Below are 16614 nucleotides of genomic sequence, written 5' to 3'. Positions count from 1 at the left end.
GTCCGACGCTATGTTTAACGTACATAACGAGAGTAAAATCAAATGTCGCATGTGGGGTTTATCGTTCATCATGTGAAAATGCACAGTGCCCCTTACATAAAAAACGGAGTTAAACGACATGCACGTATCAACCATATTGATCGGATAAGCCTAAGAATAAGAAAAAAGCTTGCCTAGATGAAACGCGTCCAGAGACGCACATACAGATATCAGCAAATTTCATCTTACCGGGTCGATTTTTCATGTTCAATTTGATTCTAAGATATCGCACTCAAACTGTCGAGCCGAGTTCTATCGATTGGGAATGTTTTATACAGGTGAGGTAGCTTGTGTGGATGGCTATCGGTCACAGACGGCACGACGTGTGGAAATCGATTCTAACACCTATTTTACGGTAGTACCAAAGGTAATACCACAGACAAACGAACATAGCACTCACAATCACATTCATCGCAAATAAGGTTTTAGTTGGGAATGTGCTCGCATTTGTCATGGTGGCGCCACTGAAGCGTTAAGCAAGCTACCATATTTCAAACTTACCAGTGATGCCAGTTCTTTTTTAGGATCGATTTTAGCTCTTGAAAAATATAAGTGGCCAAGGCATCCCACATCTGTCGGATACAGAATAAAAAGATGTTAAATATTTCACCCAAACTGCTGCACGTTGGTCATTCCGCTTGAGTAATATTACGCAAGAATTTAAGAACAAATCGTTTTGATGACTGTAATATTCCATCAACGTTCACCAGTTATTGATGTTCAATAGATCACCATGAATATAATAGATTGATACATATTATATTTGTTTGCTGTGTACACATTAAAGTGATGAGCGGTGTTAGAAATGCCACTCATTGGTGATGCATTACCACGTTTGAAAGCTTGTTTTCAGCAAAAGAAAAATTGCACTAAACAAACAACACAAATCCCTTTAAAAAGTCTGAGCTTCTGTGAATATCCCTTGCGGATCCGTATTTCTGCAAAATTCAATCAAACCGACATCACTGTCTTGAAACTGTTTTGTTTTTATTCAACACTGCTGGTGTGTTGACAGATCGAGGGAAAAGCAACTAGGGAAAAATTGCATGAACGAGGGATGATCCGGTCGCAAACCAATACTTGGGGATGTGAATAATAAAGGGTGCTAGCAACAATCAATACGAAACTAACGATTTTAAATTGGCTCACTACTTGACTAGCCTATTGGTCCCAAGCAAACGATTAACGTATCCCATTCTAGTCGAAATTCTACTACTACACAATGTTTGTTTGCTAGTGTACATGCAAAATACGCTTGAAGATATTTTTGGAGAATTTCCTTCTAAGAGTTATGTCTGTTTGTCTGTGGTAATACATAACTAAGGCTCATACACTTTGTCTCAAATCCTAAAAGGACGATACTAGAATGATTGCATTGTGTTAAGCATTTGGGTTCCGTGAACATCGCCGGCTGTGTTTGATTTTTCCTGTTGGCGTATTGACAAAACGATAAGACGCACATCGAACCGTGTGAGAATGTTTCCAAAGAATTTTCAAACCATGCCATTGCGCTCCAAGAAAGTGCAAAGCAATCAACCAGCACCAGTCGATTGCGGATCGTGAGAGTGAGTAGTCTAGACTTGGTTTGGGTGTGAACTGACGGCTGATGTTGGAAATTGCGAACGAGTTACTAGGGGTTGTCCACGAGCATGAGCTCAATATACTGCGCAACCAGAAGCAGACCCTGCAAGTTGGTGGTTCCGACATTGATATTCTAACGATGAAATTCAAATCCGTTGTAGTTTTCAGAAATCTCCAGATGGATTGATGACTTGCGGCAGAACATCCTCGACATAGAGGTGAACCTTTTCGCTGATGAGAACGACAACGGCGACACCGGTTCGGTCAATGTCAGTCAAAGGCTAGATGAGAACGCCAAATTGTGCTTCAAAATTTCCAATGCCGTCAAACGACTGCAGGAGGATCTGGACAAACCTAAGCAGCAGAACGATGACACGGAAAAGGAAGATGGCTTAGCGAATCTCGTGCGAAGCACGCAGTTCGGTAGCATTAAGACTGCCTACATTGATGCGTACTGGAAGTACAATGCGGTGGTACGTCGCTACAAGGATAAAATCAATGATAAGAGGTTGGTCGGTGAGTATCGAACAAACATCCCTTCTTGATTACCAACTATAGGGTAGGTGTTCCAGTAATAGTGGTGTATCTATACTGCCACTCATCGCAAGTCGGTCCCATTTGCGTTTTGTCAAAACTGATTTCTTTTTCAATGGAGATGGCAGCTTGTTCTGGAAATGAAGCAAACTTTAAACGCGTTTGTGTCGGCTTGCTGATTTGTGCTATGAGACGGACTTGCCATGAGCGGCATAATAGTTGCGGTATGGTAGAAAACCAATTTTTTATCATAGGTAGCTCTCGTAAAATAAAGTAGATTTGCCATGTCCAAAAAAGCACGGAAACAATTAATTCAAGCGTAACTATTCAAATCGACGTATCTGCTTTTGTAAACAATCTCTTCAATCGACGATTTGTCTTAACTGCTAGCTCACCCACGTAAACAAACATTATCATCCGGTAGGGGTATCTTTCCTCTACAAGCTGGTGTTGTTAGTTTTTGTGAGTGAGCTTGCAGTTGCCACAAATCGTCGATTGAAGTGATTGTTTACAACATTAGATACGTCGAATTGAATAGTTATGCTTGGTTGTAGTGTTCCTATAATAGTAGAATCAGGACCCAATTTGGAACCGTTTGAGCACTGTTGAGCGAAAATTTCAAATTTTGCATCAGTCTAGTGTATAAGCTATGCCAACCGCTCAGTTGGCTTATCTAGGGTCTAACCCCCCGTAAAATAGCTAAATCAAGCATGCACACACATTTCACAATTCTTATCATACTTACCAGTTCAGACCAGTATAAATTGGCTGTCCCCAACATGTCTTATTTAATTCTTCTTTTCTTGCTCGCTTTCTCGCTTTTTTCCCCCTATTGAACATCTGGCCGTGTTCCCATTTGTTCTCAGACAGTTACGACAGTGAGCATGCATAATGGCGTATACGCGATGATCGATTCTCTTCATCGATTTTCTCTTTGCATTGCTAACGCTAAGCGAAACAATTTTCTAGAATTTGTTCAATGCAGAGTTGTAACAGGTTGTATTGGCTTTCAAAAGCATTAGCAAACGCACCGAGAAATCTAGCGAGTTATTAACAAAAGAGAAAATTGACGAAGAGAATCGCGTTTACGCCCTTATGCATGCTCACTGTCGAGTTAATATAGGTACATGAGAGAAAGAAATCAATAGAACAAGTCGAGGCTCAAACTAAATTTCTGTAAAAACTTGTGTAAAGATTCCTATTCGACTTACGCACCACCAACGCCGACTTCCCCACTTAAAAACCCTCTTTGACAACATGATGGCGCTGGCGTTGCACAACTTACACTAGACACCAAGTGCCAAGTGGTAATTTTCAACCGAAAATGTATCGATACTAGCGCCAAATTGGTTAAAAGAGGAAAATTTATAGAGAAAATCAGGAGATGCTAGCGCTACGTAACGGCGACGTTCCCACTTATTTTTAAACAAGTTTCTGGCCAAAGTTGGCCGTCTGTTCTCTGTGGTTGTTCCGTATCACCTCCATTCAATAAAAACAGAACCATCATCACGTTTTTAGTCACTGAACCGGAACGTAGGTGTAACCACAATACAGTTCGTATTGCTTTTAATCTCCTATTGTTAATGTAGTATATTTACTGGTTACAATCTTCTCTAATGTCAGTGTCACCGTCCGAGGACCTTACCACTCTACCGCCGCCAAGTGGCAACGATGACGACGGCAACACCACGGATCCAATGCTGACTGATCAAACATTCGCCACAGTCGACGAGACCCGTGGCACTCTGGACGCCGTTGTGGATCGGCACCAGGAGCTGGTATCGATGGAACAATCCTTGCTCGAAATGCGGGACCTGTTCGTCATGTTCTCAACCCTGGGGACGGACAACGGTAAAATGCTGAATTTGGCCGAGGGTCATGTTCAGGTGGCCTTGGAACATGTGGTCACAGCGGCAAAGGATGTCAAGGAGGGTCGAAAGTACTACACCCGGATATTTTTGGTGGTGCTGGTGAAATTGATTTTGATTGCGGTTTTTATAGCAGTGCAACTAAATCTTTGAAGCAAATGGTAGTGGCTTTGTTTTATGTGGGAAAGAAATCCGATCTACAAACTTTATTTTATGTTTATTGAAGAAAATTTTTACAGCTGTAACTAACTATTTGAGGAAAATAATTTACTGGCAATTGATGGTCTCAATTTGTTTTCAGATTAAACTTATCATACGTGTTAAATTTATAGTGTGCTCTAGGAAAAAAAAAGTCTCAAAACTTAATTGAATCATGTATTGATAATTTCAGCGCACCCTTAATTTTACTTGTGCCCTGTTACTACCGATTCCATCTACGTTGAGCAACTTTCCATTGAGGCTATTTGATGATATGACTATCCAATTATTTCCTCAGAAAATCGGGCCTTAAAAACGTATAAAAGTTGCTTAACTGCCCTATGTTGCTGACAATCTTGAGAAATACGCCCTATGCTTGAAGTACATTGAAAGTTTTTTTTTTTAAATATCGAATGCGTTTTATAAAATATATTCTCAACTAATCCTAATCCGAAGCCTACGAAATGTTTCTAAGGTCATGACTAAGGTTGCAAGGCAGTTGATTCAAATGGTTCCCAGTTTACGAGGGTTAATAATGTTTGATATTTTCTCCAGTTCCGTATTACAGGAAAGAAATTATCTCAGTTTGATGAAAGCAAAAATAGAAGTTCAGGGCCTCTGACGTTCGTCGAAGTGTCTTGAACTGCTGTTCGTTTTTTTTCTCCTGGAAGAAAGCAGTATACTCCTGTAGACTAAAGAGCCTGAATTTATAAAGAGATGACCAATCACACTTCGACGAACGTCAGAGTCTTGTCAAAATAGGAACAATCGATTGTCTGTCAAAGTCATAGGAAAAGTCATTCCAATCAAGCAGAAGACCTGTCAAATGAATAATGGATTGGTTGTCATCAAGGCGTTTCCGGCGAAATTTTTCAAGGTAGTAAAATTTGTGAAAGATTTCAAAAGAGGGATTTCACTAATAGGGTAAATGTTGGCTTCGGCACCCATTGACTGTTTTCGGCAACCAAAATTTAAACGTTAATTTCACTATGTTTTCCCATCAACGCACTTCCCTGAATGTGTCCAAACGATTGTTTAGCCTTTCAGCTTCAATCTGATTATATTTGAACGATCGAGCAATCCAGTAATGCTACATTTTTCTTCAAATAAAGCATACGCACTACAAAATGAGGTTGATTTCGAGTTGCCGATAATAGAACAGCTGGTTAACACGCAGTTCTAATGGGAAGGTTGCCGAAGAAAAAGAGACTGCCGACAATAGTCACACTCACCTGAGAAGTTTGGAGCGTTGTAAAAACGCTTTCAAAACGTTTTGAAAAATTCTGTCGATTGGAATGGATAGAGAAGCAAGCAGCAGATGAATGTAAACAAACAGACACATCATATATGTGCGTGACGCTGAGAAAATGCTAGTAGAAGTGCAGACGCTGCTTAGATTGACGAAAATACGGACATTCCCCTATATGATAGGAAGCTACAATCGCAGATTGATTAATTTTGTGCAACGCTCTGTAGAATATACCATCCAATGTGGTATATGTGGTCTCACTCAGAGTTGTCAAAAATTAGGTCTTCAAATAATTCCATTGAATAGCGATACTACCGATACGGTTAAAAAACTATCCATTTTACCGTGACTCTGAAGCAGACGACAGTCGCTCAAATTAAAAGTTACTCGAAGTAAACAAACAAACAAAGTGGGTTCAATTCTGTCGTGTTCCTCTCGATCAAAACGTGCCGGAAAACTCTCGATTCCCAACTAACATTTTCAGCTTTGTAAGCCAACTTTTCCAGCGTTGTGCTGTAAAGTAGCTGAAAAGAAGCTGCAGATACAACTACAAGCAGAAGCTAGCAAAATAGTTTTGGAGAGCGTTTACTCAACTTTTTCACAACCATTATTCAATCTGTCAGTCGCACTGAATAACAACAGCCAAAAAATGCTAATGTCTCTTTTATACACATACTAATCAACTTTCAACTTGTTACTGCAAAACAAAGCTAATAAAGTGAATATAGTACTCATTTGATGGCTTCTACACAACCAACCACTCTTGCTGAATAACATAAACATCAAAAGTGCTTTTGCAACAACTAAAAATCCTGTACTCAGCTAATAAACTGTGTTAGAGCTACTTCGGAAGCATTTTCACAGTCAACTAGGTTTATTTTTAGACGTGTGCAGTTTTACAGCTTTTACTCTGCTCCTTTACAAAGCTGAAGTAACTAGTCGAGAAAAGTGATTTATGTGCACTATTATAAAGCATCTACTCAGCGATTTTGTTGTAGAAGGGCATGTTGATTTGTTTACATCAGTTCAAAGTGTTGGCGTAGAACAGTTGGTAGTGTCAAGGTTTGCCAATGCGGTCGTCTCGAGTTCGATGCCAGCCCAACTAACAATTTTCACAATGTAAGTTAGTTGGAAGTTCCGGTGCTGGGTAAAATAATTTGGTGATGACTAGTAACTAATTTCGATTAATTTTATTTGTGATTTGTGTAATTTGATGTGAAAATAAACTCAATAAATTCATCCATAAAAAAAAATCGTTAGCAGTATTTAACCCGGCTTCAAGAGAAAGCTGTGTAGTGATTATTGGATAACCGGGAAAAGGTTGAATTAAGCGCCTTTCAAGTTGACACACAGCTAAACAGCAGGATAACAGCTGTATAGAAGCGTTAATGGATACGCAATAAGAGCTTGTCCCAACTGTTCCAACAACCATAATTAGCTGACTAAGTTCGCCAGATTTGCTTGTATAGAGGTTGAGTAAAGGTTTCCTCATATCGTATAACGTTTGAATACAGCTTGAGGCTGTATAAATAAAATGAGTAAAGCGTTTACATTGTGAAAATTGTTAGTTGGGTTATGTACTGTGTATACGCGACCAATCATACCAACTCAGCGACTGAGATTAATTGACTCAGAGAATTTTCTTTCCATACGAAATTTACTCAGATTTGGAATAACCTGCAGTTACTCAGAAGCTCTCATGAATGCAAGAAGCTTGAACCCGGGAGTTAGAAGGTGACAGCTCTACCGCAGCTACAATAGCCCATTTCAAGAACGTAAGCATTCCGAAGCTATTTTCACACATGATAAGCTCCGCTCCAATACAATATCGATGCAAATATACACCATTGATAATGTACTGAAACTTTCAATCAAGCAGTAGTGCAATACTTGATTGGCGCGTATTTAATAAAACTTTAAAAGCAGCGAAACAAAAACAGGTCATTTTTGCAGCGCGGCCTACTTCGATCTCTCCTAAAACATTGAAAGTTTAATAATTTTAAAAAAGGAATTGATCCACCAAAATTACCCTAAAAACGCCAATAATGTCTTGAAAACGCAAAAAATAACATTGAATCGCCCCACAAAGCCTTAATAGCCAGCGTCTGGCAGTGATGTGGTTGTGGGTAGTCTCGGATAAAACCCAAAAAAAAAAACTATTTTTATTATTTTAATCAGGAAAAGCGCAAACGAATTTGGATTATAAGAAGCGAGTCAAACTTTACTTGGAAAAGCTCACTTTGGTTTACGAGAAGCGAAGTCAAATTTTACTTGAAAAAGCGCAAACGAATTCGGCTTACGAGAAGCGAAGTCTAATTTGACTTGGAAAAGCGCAGTCGAATTTGGATTACGAGAAGCGAGGTCAAATTTGATTTGGAAAAGCGCAAAAGCGGGTTGACAAATATAGCAGCGCGATAGCAACCAGCCCAAGCGTTGATATCTATGAAATGTTTGTTTTGTTTTTCATTTGAACATTGTGATATATGAATGAATTTGGAGCTGGGACAAAAATGAGGACCCTAGGGACAGCAAAGCATTCCTCTGAAAGACCAGGAACATTCATAAATGTGGAAAATTAGTAAAAAAAAATCTAGATTTTTTTTAATAAACTTGTTGTTATGCTGCATGAATGAATTTGGATTTGAAACCAGTATGTGCACTCTGGGGGCCATGGAACGGTCTTTCGAAAGATCCGGAACATCCGTAAAGGGTCATAGAAAAGATCCTAGAGCTCCGTATTTTTTTAAATCACTTATTTTGATGCTACATTAATGAATTTGGATCTGAGACCAGCATGCAAACTCTGCTGGTCACAACCCGGTATTTCGGGAGGTCCGGACCATGCATAAAAGTGATCAATTCATAAAAAAGATTCAAGAACTTCACGATTCACTTATTCTGTTATTAATTAGGATCTAGGACTAGCATATGCAATCAGGTAGCGGTGTGGTTCTCTGGAAGATTTTGAACATCCACAAAAGTAGACAATTTGGACTTCCGTGAGGTTTTGAATCTTTCCTGAAGTGCATTAAGTTTTCTATTGTTCCGGAAATTTTAATCATATTTATAAAATTTCCTCAAGACCTCACATTATTTCTGAAGCATCGCAAAATTCATGGAATTCTTGAAATATCCCATAATTCCTTTGAATTCCTTGAAATACCTGCAGTTTTCCTTAAATAAATGAAACTGATATGAAGATCTCTAATCATCTACGAAGTTCCGAGAACTTCCCAAAATATAATGAAACTACCAAAGGTCTGAAGGTCTCTAGACGTTCTTGAAGATTTCTGAACATTTTAAAAGACATCGCAATTTTGTTGAACATAATCTGATCGTCGCTGAAGCTCCTGCATTTTTTTTTGCAGTTCTTTAAACTGTATTCAAAACCATGGAACTCCTTTAAAATGATTTCAAATTTTCCTGATGCTCATGTAACATCTCTCCTGTTTTTGAAATTCAAATAAAAGTATATACGTTGATGAAGTTTCGCTGAGTTTCTTGGAACTTCTTAAACATTCTTCAATTTCCTTGAAATGAGTTGAACTGTCCTTAGTTTCTCTTATCAGTCCTTCTGCTCTCGAAGCATTCCTGAAGTACTCTCAATTCTATTGAAATTATTAGTATTACCCTGAACTAAATAGAACTGTCTAAAAAATTCTCGAAGTTTTTCTGAAGTTTATGGAATTGACCGGAATTTATCGGACCTTACCCATACAAATCTTCGAGCTTCCCTGAAGGTCTGGAATATCTTGAATTTCATGAAGTTATGAAGTTATTGGATTGGAAGTTTATATCTCTGAAATTCCCTAAAGCTCTCTAGTCTAACTTCTTTGAGGTACTTGGAAGTTCTTTAAAATGTCAATTTTCCTCAAGTTAACTCCACATCTCTGAGATTATTTTGACTTCTCTAAAATTTTCTGGATATCCCTGAATTTCTCCAATTTTCTTAAAAGTACCTGCAGTTTTTTGAACACTTTGAAAATCCTGAAGTTTGCCTAAAGTTCACCAAAATTTCCAGAAGTTTTCGGAACTTTTCTTTTGTTCCCTTCTTCTTCTTCTTCTTCTTATGCGCATTTCAAGCTTATTGCTTAGTGCATATTAGCTTATTGCGTGCTCTCAAATTAGTGTTCTAAATGCACTTCCTCAGTTATTAATTGGGAGTTTTCGATGCCAATTACCAATGCATAATTTTGTATATTGTGTGGCAAGCACAATGATACACTATGCCCAGGGAAGTCGAGAAAATTTCCAACCCGAAAGATTCCCTCGACCGGACCGGGAATCGAACCCGCCGCCTCCGGCTTGGTAATACCGTGCCTTTACTGACTAGGCTATGAGACCCCTTTTCTTTTGTTCCCACAGTTTGCCAATAAAACTTCCTGAAATTCTCAGTACTTCTTTTCATTCCTCAGACTCTCAGAGATCTGAAGATCTCTATTGTTTCCTGAAGTCTACGGAACTTCCCTTATGTTTTCTTGATGATGTTCCTGGAATTGTTCAGAAATTAATAGAACATGGATCTTCTGTGTAGCTTTCTTAATGTTTCTAAGTTCATTCCCTGAATTTTTTTACTATCCTTAAATTTTCGGAACTTATTGATGGTTTCATCTATTTTACTGAAATAAATGGAACTGCCATAAAGTTCTCGAAAATTTCTATCAATCCCAACTTCTTAAAGTTTTCAACATTTTTGTGCATTCACAAGCTAAAATATGGAATCTAGTAATCCAGATGGGCATCCGAAAATGCCTTTATGCCTTTTGGTGCACAACTTTTATAAGATGAGCATACGAAGATCGATATTTCTATCATTTTTACGAATTGACCACTTTTATCGATGTTCCGGATCTCCCAGAGGACAGTTTCGTGACCACCAGTGTGCGCATGCTGGTCCCAGATTCAAATACATTCACATCACAACAAGTGATTTAAAAAAAATTGCTGGCTATTCGGATCTTCAGGAGGACCGTTTCTTGAGTACCTGGGTCTGTAGTTGGATCTTAACCTTCAATATTCAGTCTTCGTGGTTAAGTATATCAATATTGTGGAAAAAAAAACCAATACCGAAACTCTGTGATCAATTTCAGTTCGAAGTTCGACGATAAGTTTAGCAACCATCGGTGCAAAGGCCGAAAACGTAAATTCACAATCGTGATAGCAACGACCGGTGGGTAAACAAGTTGCTAACTAAAATAGCAATGGCTAAAGTTGTCAAACTAGCAGAAGGTGCTCTAAGCTTACAGCACAGTTCGACAGAAGATGATGTTATGCACGCTATTTCAAAACTACCCAAATTTGGGTAGAGTCCACCCAGATCGGTCAAAACTGAACCTACCCAAAAATAGGTAAACTGTGTTGGGAGTGACAAGTTGACAAATGAACAACATTGACATGAATCCGATCGACGTTGTTCATTTGTCAACTTGTCACTCCATACATAGTTTACCACATACATAGTGCTATCTTGATGGTGGTTTCTGTGTTGCAATTAGTTGACAACCGTTATAACATGTTATAACTGCTCAGTCTGCACAGCGCTTTATTCGCGCAAAGAGAAAATCGATGTAAAGAATCGATCAACAACGATAGCCCCTTTTCTCGTGTTACGCGAGAACTCTAAAAAAACTGATCAAATATCTTCTATGGGTAGCCGGCGCCGGTGGTGTAGTGGTAAGCGTAACTGCTTTCTAACACCCCAATGGGTCTGGGTTCAATCCCAACCGAGGTCGGTGGGATTTTTCTGAGGCATAAAAATCTCTGGTCACGTCTCGGTCGGAAGGGAAGTAAAGCCGTTGGTCCCGGCCCATGTGTGTTGTTGTGAATGGGTGCGATATTCTACGCAGGTGTGGAAGCTGCCTTCCTGCACATTCGGTTGCCGTCAATGGATGGCAATCGATGTCCGTCGGTGATTGGCACTAGATTGCGGAACAGAGACCGACGTTAAATAAAGGAAAAAAAGATGAAGATCTTCTATGGGTGGTTAGAGGGACTTGCAGGAGGTAATTAAAATCTCCTAAACTGGCCGTATTAGGTCTGTCATCATGGTTACTCCAGCTCCGAAGGCCGTTTTTTTTTTAAAAAAAATCAAAACTAACTGAGTGCAGACATGGCGATCGATATGCGCTTCATTTGTAAAAACTGTGCACCAAAATGCATTAGCTATTTTTTGAACGCCCATCTATTACTGTTCAAAATTTAACTGTAAACATCTAAAATAACGTGGTTTTCAAACAGCTCCCATAAATGCGGAATAAGACATAATATTTGTTACACCTTTCAGAGACAAACATTTCAAACTGAACATTGCATTAGATCCTAAGTAACATTGACAGATTCTCTTTGTCGACTTCCTTTTTGTATCCTCACGGCAATATAAAAACATTCCCTTGTATTTTCAGCACACAGATCGGTAAAATAAACTTTTTTATAGCATCTAATATGACAAACAGAACAAGAAATGGTTTTGTGGTCAAGTTATTAGCGAAATAGAAAGTCGACGAAGAGAATCAATCAATATTACTTAGGACCTAATGCAATGTTCAGCTTGATTTTGATTTTATTTGGGAATATCATATGCAGTCATACAGACATGTCTGTATTTATAAAGACATTTGATGATGGATACAGACTTCATACAGAGTACATTATTGATGAATTTACGTTACGGTCCACCAGCAGATGGAAATGATGTGAAAATGATAATGACGTTTTGCTACCTGTCAAATCGTATGGAATACTTTTTAGTACATCATCACTTTTGTGGTTTTGGATTTCAAACCTAGGTGTCGCATGCACTGGTGCAGTTTCGCGTAAATTCGTCAATACAGACATTGGTAACAAGTAAAGAATTTTCAGTAAAGAATTTACTTGCTTTAAACATACTTTTTTCCAGCAGATATTTTCCAAAATTCAGAGCTGCTACGACTACCCGGGTGTCACGAGTGAGACTTCGCAGATTTCACTTGAATTTGTATTTCCAATTTGAGTATTTGTAGCCCTTCATAACACTGAAATCTCTAAGACCTCTCAGAACTTCCACGACCTTATCAGTTCTCTGAATACTCTCCAAAGATTTCTGAGCCTCTCCGAAGTTCACAGAACCTATCAGTAGTTCTCCAAATGTATCAGAAGTTCTTTATGTTTCGCTGCTTCTTCTTTTCATTATTCCTGATTATTTAGGAATTTCTCTGATTAGTTCAGATAATTTCATAACAGCTCAGAGAGCTTCATAGAAGTTTAGAGCACTCCAGGGAAGTCTAGTAAATGCTAGATAAACTTCCTGAATTTGAAAGAAGGTCAGTGGACTTCAAAGAAACTCAATGAATTTTAGAAAAGCATAAATCTAAAAAAGGCTCAGAGATCACTTTTAAGTTATTTGGATGAATTTCAGAGGAGTTTAGTGAACTCTACAGAAGTCTGGCAAATAATGGAGAAACTTCTTGAATTTTGAAAATTTCTTATACCAAAGTTTACTATAAACCTTTGAATTGTGTTTCGGAGTGTATTATGTTTAAAATCTCTCGTAACTCCGCAATTAACCAACGCAGATTTCAGATTTGTTGGTGCTTCTCTCATTGAATGTGACTGTAATGTAATTACGAAAACGAAAAAAAAGGTTACGCGAACATGCATTTGCAACCTTGCTCAGAAATCACTTTCTCATCTCCCTCTTATTCCTACTCTCAATTTTCAAATTGCAGACATTTTATTAGAATTCATACCGAAAATTTGCATTTGGGTTGTGCTCTTGTGAAGACACGCTATTTGGAGGCTACTCATTTGAGTCGAAAATCACTCAGTCCAGTTAAAAGGGAAGTTACCCAAAAATGGGTAAACATGCTTTTACTCAAACTTGAGTAATCGTGCCTTTGGAGGAAACAGAGTAAGGTTTTCTCAGGTAGTGACATTTTAAAACTAATTTTTTTTTTAAGGAAATAGGGTAATGTTTACTCAAATAATGACATTTGGAAACTGAGTAAATCTTACCCATTTGAATAGAAACAAATGAATGCCAGGTTTGATTTTTGTAGAAATTTATTTCCTTAATTACGTTAATAAAAGATCAATTTGCCTCCGGATTTCGGTCCGCTGATTTTTTATCATACAAGCCATTTTCTTCTGCTATTCGCATAACAGTTCCATGTAGATAGGAAATCCACAGGATATGAGACTGTTATGCGAATAGCGGCAGTTTAGCGACAAACTCAGGACTCCCTTCTGACTTCACCTAGAATCTGTTTAGGTCCGTGCTGGGAGTTTATTTCCGACCATTCTAAGCTTCATCTCCTGACTTCTGAAACGCCTGTGGAAGTCTATTGGGCATGTTCTATCAGGCCTCTCATTTTTTTTAAAGACGTGCTCTAAACTCTCATAAGGTATTTCAGAAGCTCTCTCGTCCGTTTCCTTAGTATAACTCTGAACTTTTCTTGGCAGCTTTAAACTGTTCTTCGGAATCATCGTCTTTGCTTAAAATTATCGGCATTTGCATTACAAGACCGCTGAATCAAACCTGGAGGTCCTCTAAACTTGCCTTAATGACTCCCCGATCTAAATCAGGAAGTGGTCTAATCTTCCTGATTTTCTCCAAGAACCTTCGAACTATTCTGTGACTTTCTACAAATTTTCGAGTGTTCATCCTTTAGCAGTTTCTGGAACTATTTCAGCATTTTCAGAACACCTAATCCCACTTCCAAACACCTGCTCTCTAGATTCGAACTAATCTTTCACAATTTCCTTTAAACTCCATTTGAATCAACTTCGTGCAACCTTTCAACCTGTCTTAAGCGCTACACAAACTACCAATTATACCTTAATGCTAACGCCCTCGCCCCTTACGAGTTCGTCCCGTAGTTCCCTGTTCCCCAGCTACTGTAGTAGGACGGCAGGTGCGATGCCATCGAGTGCGGATGATGGTGATGCGAATGGTGCGGATGATGGGGATGATGCAGATGATGCGCCATGTGATGCGAATGCTGCGGCGATGTTGTCGTCGTCGTCGCCGTCGACGGCGAAGATCCATGAGCGGTTTCGTAGTACAGTGCTGATGAGCTCGCCTGGCTGCTGGGATCTATCGCCATGGTTGGATCGGAGCCCAGCGCGTCCAGCGATGGACCCGCTTGGTGTGAGGGTGACGATTGCTGTTGAGAGTGATGGTGAAGCAGCGACTCGGTGAGAGACTTTTTGACCACGGCTTGGCTGTCCAGGTATTGCTCGATGTCGACCTGATCCTGGTCCAGCGGAGATATCAGGTAACTTTGGTTGGGGATTGAGTTTAAGGATGAGTAGTCCGGTGGGAGTGTGGGAATGGGGGAGGATGAGATGGTGGATTGAAGTGAGACGGATGAGGGTGGAAGATGGTACGAGCTGGAGTCGTGCAGCTGGTGAACCTGATTCGGGTAGCTGCGGTAGAACTCTTTGCTAGATGGTTGCGTAGTGAAAGCAGAGGTTGACGATAGGGAATTGGCTGCATAGCTCCACTGTTCACTGGTGCGGTAGTCCGTGACGGTACCGTTGATGTAGTCGTTTCGGGTGAAGTATCCGACTGGGGAATCATTGCTGGACAGTCGGGAATGTGGCGAAAAGGACTTGACATTGGTCAGTCCGGTGTACGGGGTTGTCGGTGGGGTGAGGGGTTGACCTTCCGTGGAAGAATGCATAGACGCTCCGCTTGGGCTTTGTGGACTACAAGATGACTCCATTTCGCACGGGACAACTCCGTAGTAGCGCGAAACCAGTTCGTTTTGGTTCATTTTCGTCGCGTTGTCCCTGGCCGTCGAATAGCCCGGATATTGCTCCACGGACGATGTCGAAGACGAGGGAGTCAGCAGATCCGATGTCTGGCCAACTTTGACGATCGGTTGCTGGTTGATGAAATCATACCCGGAATTCATCACGGACGCAGTAAGCTTTTGCTGGTTTGACGTTTTCGATTTGTTTGCAGCGGTACCAGCGGTACCGCTCTTCTTGGCACGTGGTTTCGGAGGTGGAGGTGAACTGGTGGTTTCTTCGCATTCGTCGTCGCAGCAGTGTTTACCGTGTTTGCCGAACTTTTTGGATTTTTTCCGCCGCGGTTGGTACTTGTAGTCCGGATGTTGGCTCTTGTGTGTCATTCGCAGCTTCTCGGCCTGCTCGATGAAGGGCAGCTTGTCCTCGGCGGCAAGGTTTCTGAAATTGAACGAAATAGGAAAGTGTCAGTTTAGATGTGTGACAAGTTCAAGTTGGCGGACATATTGTTTCAACAAAGACGCGAAGACTCGTTGTTTGCGCAGCTTTCAGCTGTTTTTTTTTTTCGGTGAGTAGAACCACGTGGAACTTTTGTGTACTTTTTATCTCATGAAAAATTCCAGCCGAGTCAGCAAGACTGGAGTTACCCTTTCTAGAGTTTTTTTTTTGATTAATTTATGCGACGGAATTCGCTGCACGGTTCCGAGGGACGAACACGTGTGTAAACAATGCCGACGGATTCCCCCCTAGCGAGTCGATAAATGCGATAAGAATTGTTTGAACAAACTAACTAAATCGTATTTAAAATACCACTGTGGGGTTACCTATGTTTATGTTTACCTAATGACATTTATCGCTATGCAATGGTGAACCAGCCCCTGGCTAACAGCCTTGTAAATAAAAGGGGAACAAATCGCTATGCAATAAAATTGGACGGACGACAGGAAGACGTTTTCTTACTCGGAACTGTTCTTCATTTTTGACCGAATCGAAATTTAACGTCTCATTGAACGGGCAGCAATGCTTAAATCATTAGGGAATGGCAAAAACTAAACGAGATGTAAACATTATTGTTATCATCAACGACGAAGCGTGACAGTCGTCGACAGCCAATTCCGGCTAATTGTTACAGCGAAAATGTGGCATGATTATGCTGTTCGGTTGAGTGGCATAACCTTCCGGTCGTGGATCATCGGGATTGGCAATCGTTATCATCGCCATGCTTGTACACATTCATCGTTCTGCTTGGTGGTGGATGTGACATCGAAATTCAGAAGCTGGGCAGTTTGTTCGTTATGTTTTTTTTTTAATTGAATGTGTAGAAGGTTAATTGGTTTAGGAATAATAAAAATAAACCAAGGCGTGTGATTAATGACTACGGTAATTGGAGCGTTTGAGATTGCTGTGTAGAGCTGCTTG

The 16614-nt window shown here is 39.9% G+C and overlaps 2 protein-coding genes across 2 annotated transcripts in view; one reads left to right on the top strand and one right to left on the bottom strand.

The window, feature by feature from the left end:
* The first annotated feature begins 1634 nt into the window (after window positions 1–1634).
* Window positions 1635–4175, top strand: LOC135698790 (syntaxin-1B-like). Its single transcript, XM_065218923.1, has 3 exons — window positions 1635–1729; window positions 1782–2136; window positions 3778–4175. The coding sequence occupies exons 1-3, from the start codon at window positions 1646–1648 to the stop codon at window positions 4173–4175; spliced, it is 837 nt and encodes a 278-aa protein (XP_065074995.1). The 5' UTR covers window positions 1635–1645.
* Window positions 4176–13570: 9395 nt separating this feature from the next.
* The window catches only part of Sox100B, a 99135-nt gene continuing 96091 nt past the window's right edge, over window positions 13571–16614 (bottom strand). Inside the window, exon 3 of the mRNA XM_065218879.1 lies at window positions 13571–15636. Within this exon, the coding sequence (XP_065074951.1) occupies window positions 14304–15636 (1333 nt within the window). The 3' untranslated portion in view covers window positions 13571–14303. The remainder of the gene's footprint in view (window positions 15637–16614) is intronic.

This window comes from Ochlerotatus camptorhynchus, unplaced genomic scaffold (assembly GCF_037179485.1).
Source record: "Ochlerotatus camptorhynchus isolate MF236.1 unplaced genomic scaffold, CSIRO-AGI_Acam_v1.1 ptg000094l, whole genome shotgun sequence".
Taxonomy (NCBI): Eukaryota; Metazoa; Arthropoda; class Insecta; order Diptera; family Culicidae; genus Ochlerotatus; species Ochlerotatus camptorhynchus.
Note: the sequence above shows the minus strand (reverse complement) of the source record. Positions and strands in the feature narration are given on the sequence as shown.